Source organism: Petaurus breviceps, unplaced genomic scaffold (genome assembly GCF_028583685.1).
Source record: "Petaurus breviceps papuanus isolate PSGF00001 unplaced genomic scaffold, PetGlider_PUasm1.0 490, whole genome shotgun sequence".
Classification (NCBI taxonomy): domain Eukaryota; kingdom Metazoa; phylum Chordata; class Mammalia; order Diprotodontia; family Petauridae; genus Petaurus; species Petaurus breviceps.
Window position 1 is genome coordinate 22,740,178 of NW_027186352.1, and position 6,184 is coordinate 22,746,361.

General features: G+C 40.3%; 1 protein-coding gene across 9 annotated transcripts in view; it reads right to left on the reverse strand.

Moving 5' to 3' along the window:
* ANK3 (ankyrin 3) overlaps window positions 1–6,184 on the reverse strand; it is a 741,327-nt gene that overhangs the window by 181,813 nt on the left and 553,330 nt on the right. For all 9 annotated transcript variants that reach the window (XM_069101834.1, XM_069101837.1, XM_069101836.1 and 6 more), the window contains one exon: window positions 2,125–2,322. In XM_069101834.1, the coding sequence (XP_068957935.1) occupies window positions 2,125–2,322 (198 nt within the window). The remainder of the gene's footprint in view (window positions 1–2,124; window positions 2,323–6,184) is intronic.

The following is a 6,184-nucleotide window of genomic DNA, read 5'->3' on the forward strand; positions in this document are numbered from 1 at the left end:
CAAGAAAAGTGGAAAAAATGGAGCCTAGAACATTGGGGAACAGCAAGTTTAAGGGGAGAAGGAAGACGAAGACTGAGTAAAAAGGGTAGAGATGGTGTGTGTAGAGAAGTGGGAGAGCCATGAGCATATGCCCCAGAAATGAAGAGAATAGAGGATGTGAAGAAGGCAGGAGAAAGGTTTCTCAGAAAATCAGGGAGCCCTAAACACATTTGTAGGAGGAAGGGAAGGAATCAGTAGGGAGAGTAGGGAGGGAGATCTTGAAATTTAAATCATGAGCCTGGCATTTGAAGACTTCCACAGGTTGATGCCAAGGTTTATCTATTTGGCCCCATTAATTTTAATTTCTCTTCACACTTTTGTTTTCCCATCACTTTCTTTTTTAAATGGATCAATTCCTTCTCCCCTGCCCAATAAATCTCCCTTAAAGAGAAAGGAATTCAACAAATTTAATCAACACAGAAGTATATATTAGTCCATTCAGAGGGAGGTTCCAGCCCTCTCTTTTATCCATCCCCTTACATTTCATTGTCTTTCTAGCTCTTGTCTTTCCCTTTCCCATTGAGAGAAATGATTATTAACAACCAATGATTTGGGGAGATCCAAAGTTCTTTCCCTTTTTCTTTTCTTTTTTTTTTGTGTGTGCGTCAATCAGGGTTAAGTGACTTGCCCAGAGTCACACACCTAATAAGAGTCAAGTGTCTGAGGCCAAATTTGAACTCAGGTCCTTCTGACTCCATTCCCCCTTCTTCTAAAGTCTTCATTTCAAAACTCAGTACCCTGAAGGTTAAATTAACTTTCTCCACAATAGTGGTCAGCTCACTCAACCTTACAAGGAATTTAAGGTGGGGAAACCCATTGGGCTGTGCTCAGGTTTTAGTGGGGATAAATTCTTTAATTAGATCGCCCAAGGTTTGGGGTAATTTAGAAGTAAATGACATAATCAAAGTTCATTAGAATAGATCCAGCACCTCATTGTAATATTCATTCTTTCATCACTTGCTAACCAATCAGAGTTGATTGCTGCCCTCTAGAACACCCACTTTTGCAAGGACATGTAAGTTTTGAGCCCAACACCATGAGGGATTTTGGCATTTAAGAGTGCCACTGGCCTCTTTTATTAAAATTACCATTATTGATAAAGCGACTAATTACCCAGAAATTATGTCTCTCTTTAAAGGTCATACCATATTTGTGTTTATCATCATGGCGTCCTCCTCCATCCTTAGAATGACTTTTCTCATCATTTCTATCTATTCAACTTCCTCCTGCTCTTCAAGACCCAATGGGAATACCTCCTTCTCCTTAGAACCTTCCCCCAGCAGTGATCCCACCTTCCTGAAGCTTTTCCTAGCCCTTTGCAAGGGGCATTCCGCATCTAACCCAAGGGAAGCCTCCTGTGTAATAGGGCATTGAAGAAGATGCTTCCAAGGTCTCTGCCAGCTCCAGAGCTCTGCCCCGCTGACTTCACGTACAAAACGTGATGATGGAAATTCTAAATGGCCCCACCTTCACTAGACTAGAAATTCTCTAGGGCCAGGGCTACAGTAAGTGTCATTTTCAGGCCCCAGAGCCCAGCACATTGACCCAGACCTGTGATTTTATTGGGAGAGTGAACTCCTGGTGAGTAAACTCACTACCAATGCAAATGGGTGAAAGGAAGGAAACAAGCATTTATTAAATCCCTACCACGTACCAAGTGCTGTGCTAAGGGCTTTATAAATATCTCATTTGATCCTCACAATAACCCTGAGAGGTGTTAATCTCTCCATTTGACAGTTGAGGAAACTGAGGTGGATAGAGTTAAGCGACTTGCCTAGGGTCACAAATCAGTATGTGTCAGAGGTATTGAACCTAGGTATTCCTGACCTGGATGTCTTGAACATAATAGGTGCTTTTAAATATCTGTTTAATTGAATATTCTCAAGAGAGAGGGGATGATTTGTGGGGATAGGTCTTTAAGGAGGATATGAGAACAGAATCAAAGGCCTGAGACTAGATACAAGGGAAGGAGTGGAGAACAGGACTTCTAAAAGCAAACCCTGCAGAGCTGAAGAAGCCTCAATAGCTGGCCATCAGCTCTGAGCTCTGCAACCTGGTTTTCTTACACATTGGGGCTACACTTACCAGAGCTTTGGCATTAGGGTTAGCTTTCTTGTCCAAGAGAATCTTGGCAACTTTGTAGTGGCCACAGTGGGCAGCGACGTGTAGGGCGGTCAAGTAGTCATTAGTGACATCATCGACAGGCACGTTATGTTGGAGAAGAAGCTGGACACAGTTTAAGTGATCCCCTTGGGTTGCCATATGCAATGGAGACAATCCATTCTGGAAAGGAACACGGGAGAGAATTCAAAAGGGAGAGATATATACTATAAGAGTTTCCTACTGCACATTTAAAAATTATTGTTAATATGATATCCTTTGTTTTTACATCACCTATATTTCCCAATGTATCTCTTCCTCTCTCTACCAGACATCAGTTCCTTATAGAGGGGTTCATGATCACATACACATAATATGTGTATATATAAACATGTTGATAATTGTATTTTAATGATTGTTTTTCTTCATAAATCTTTGGTGTTTTATTTTATGCATTTAAAAACATAGTTGTGAGAAGTCACTAGACTACCAAAGGGGTCCATGAGGGAAAAAAGGTTTTAGAACTCTCTTGCCTTATAAAAAAGAATAAAAAAGAGAAAAAATAGTTCAGTAAAATTAACCAACATATTATATACAGTATATATTCCCGTGCTACTCTTGACAAAGAAGTGATATGCATGGTACCGTCTCCTAACTCTTCTTTGGGACCCATTGGTTATTAGTTTTATAGCATTCCATGTCTATGCTTTGTTTTTTATTGTTTTCTCCATTTATATTGTTTTAGTCTTTTCCTGACTGTGCTTATTTCATTTTGCATCAGTTCATATACATCTTTCTATTCTTTTCCTAGTCCCCATTCCTGTAAAATAGTAACATTTGTCATGTTCATGGGCCACAATGTGTCTAATCATTCCCCAGTGATAGCCATTGTTTCCACTTCTTGGCTACTACCAAAAATTCTTCCTATAGTCTTAAAAAAAAAACAACCACCCAAATTTGCCTGATCAATTCCTCAAAGTGAAATATAAGGTACTGGTGTTAGCAGATGTAAGGTTCAATTTTCCATGGAGGGGGAAAAACTCTACTAAAAAATTCTCTGTGCTTACCTGGAGAAATTGTAGTTACTTTTAAAAACTGATCCTCCCACTTTTACATCAAACAGCAAATTGTCAAGGATGACATTTTGTTCCTGATTTTCAAAATAGTCTGTACTACAACAATAGCAAACTGGAACCCTTGCTAAATTCCACACAGATTCTATTTTTTGCTTTTAAAATTGAAGGGAAGAAAAAAAAAGAGACTTAGACAGATTCATAAAACTTTTGGCTGCCATGTATTTTGTATGTTAGATTTTTCTGTTGTAAAATGTTAACAGTGAAGTGAACAGTGGTAGTGAATACTATTCTTACCCTATGTGATCTGCAAAATGATCCCTAAGGTCCCCTTCCTGTTAGGAGTCCTCTGATTTTATGATAATTGCTTAGATGCTTTTCTGGTCCCTTCTGTAATTTCATTACTTTCACCTATTAAGAAAGGAAAATTCCCCTAGTTCTTCATCAGCATGGTGCCCTCATGTGGCAGTGATGAGAGAAGACAAGCCACGGAGTGGAGTGGGCCATGACAAGACTGTTCCCTCTAGGTGATTTAAGAATCAGCACTGTTTGTATCGATGTGTTAGCCAGTTTTACAAAAACTGTCTTCCTCCCTCCTTTGTTTTTAAGTCTTTGTTATAAGAGACAGCTTACTGGGAGAGGAAAGGGAAGGGAAGAAAAGGGAGGTGAGAGTTATTCAGAAATGAAAGTGGTGGAAAAACAAGAGATTTCAATTTAAAAAATCAACAATACTATGATATCTGAACTAGAATGAGAATGGGCATAATTTAATTTAAAAAATGAAAAGAGGGGCCACGGACAAGTGAAAACTGAACTTCTGAAAGGGGCTGAAAATGGAAATCCTCAATGGATTTTGCCAATACAGAAAACAACAGCTTAGTTTCCAGAAAGGCAGAGAATGCAGATATGAAGAAAAATAACTGCCAGAGCCTTCAATGACCCAAATACTCTTCATTAATAAGTCTTGTATGAATCACATGCTCATAAAAAATTCATCTGAGAGGCAAGTGCAGGCTTTTTAGAAGAAAATATTGGCAGAAAAGGATGTTGAAAATGATAGAAGTTGCTATAACTTTGTATTGAGCTGAGCTTCTAGGGCCAGGTGTATCAAACTCATATTATTAAGACCAAGTTATTTCTTCTTTATTTAAAAGAGAAAATATAAAACATAAAAAGAGCGGGATGCCCTGTAGCCCACTGTACCCCTCTGAGGGCCCTTGGCACACCCTGCTTTAGTTATCCCTCATGACCATGTGGGCACCTCCATCAGAGAAGGGCCACGTCCCATTCATTTTTGTGTCATCTATAGTCACACTGCACTTTTCACATAGTAGGTGTTTGAGAAATAGTAGTAACAATGAGGAGGAGAATGTCATACAGAAATAGAGGTTCTTAGAGGGCACAGATTGTGTGTGTTGGGTGACTGGGTGATTAAACTAATTCTGGAAACCTACATTTATATAGCTCCCCAAAGTTTACAGAGCCATTTCCAGACTGATCTAATTTACCCTGGGCCAGACAGGATCTTTTTGCCTAAAAAAACCCAACCCTTTTCCATTCTAATCTTAGGAACAAATGTTTTGGAAAAACCAAAGTAGGAGTCTCAGTGGCCACAGGGCAGGACAATTTCCCATTTAAGACACTGTGACCCATAGATTTATATGCTGGTTTATACCTCAAAAAATGGTGTGTGTGCATGTGTGTGGGTGTTTGTGTGTGTGAGTATGTGCTTGTGTGAATTGTGTGCATGTTTGTGTGTGCACAAATGTGTGTGTGCATGAATGTGTGTGTGTGTGCATGCATGTGAAGTGTGTGCATGTTTGTGAGTGTGTGCAAGATTGTGAGTGTGTGTGCATGTGTGTGGGTGTTTGTGTGTGTGAGTGTGTGCATTGTGCTCGTGTTTGTGCATGTGTGCGCACGTGTGTGCACAAATGTGTGTGTATGAGTGTGTGTGCATGTATGTGCATTGTGTGCATGTTTGGGAGTGTGTGCAAGATTGTGAGTGTGTGCATGTGTGTGGGTGTTTGTGTGTGTATGCATGTGTGTGTGCATGAGTGTGAGTGTATGTATGTGTGAGTGTGTGTGCATGTATGTGCATGTTTGTGAGTGTGTGCATGTGTGTGTGTGCTTTGACACAGCTTCAAAAATACAGTCTGAACCTCTGGAGTCAATTACAATGGCCTCTCTTTGGCATCTTAACCTCATCACAAGCTGGCTCCTGATTACCTTTCCAGGCTTTACTCACTATGGCCTTCTAGCTGTTCCTCAAACATGACACTCCATCTCCCACCCCCTTGCTTTTGCCCAGGCTGTGTCCCAGGACTAGAAGGCATTTCCTTCTCACCTCCATCTCTTAGTTTCTTTCAGATCTTGTCTTCAATGCCATCCCTTGCTCGGGACTATCCATGCCGTATCACCCCAGCTACTAGTCCCTTCTCCCCCAATTACCTTTAATTTATGTTGTATGTATTATGAATGTGCTGTATTATTATGAATGTGTCCATGCTAAAATGTAAGCTCTTTGAGGGCAGGGACTGGTCAGTTTTTTCTTTGTTTTCCCAGCACAGTGCTTGGCACAAAATGGATGCCTAATAAATACTTATTGATCAGTTGATTGCTGGAGTAAACAGAGAAGTGAAGTCTGATCTTATACCCCAGAAAAACCTGGAGAAAAAACCAGTGACAGTCACAAAACCGAGAAGTGGAAAAACGTGATCTCTATATCAGGGGGCTCCTGAGGGAAATGGGGCCTACAGCTGGATAGAACCTCAGAGCCATCACTTTCTTTCTTTCTTCCTTCCTTCCTTCCTTCCTTCCTTCCTTCCTTCCTTCCTTCCTTCCTTCCTTCCTTCCTTCCTCTTTCTTTCTTTCTTTCTTTCTTTCTTTCTTTCTTTCTTTCTTTCTTTCTTTCTTTCTTTCTTTCTTTCTCTCTCTCTCTCTCTCTCTCTCTCTCTCTCTCTCTCTCTCTCTCT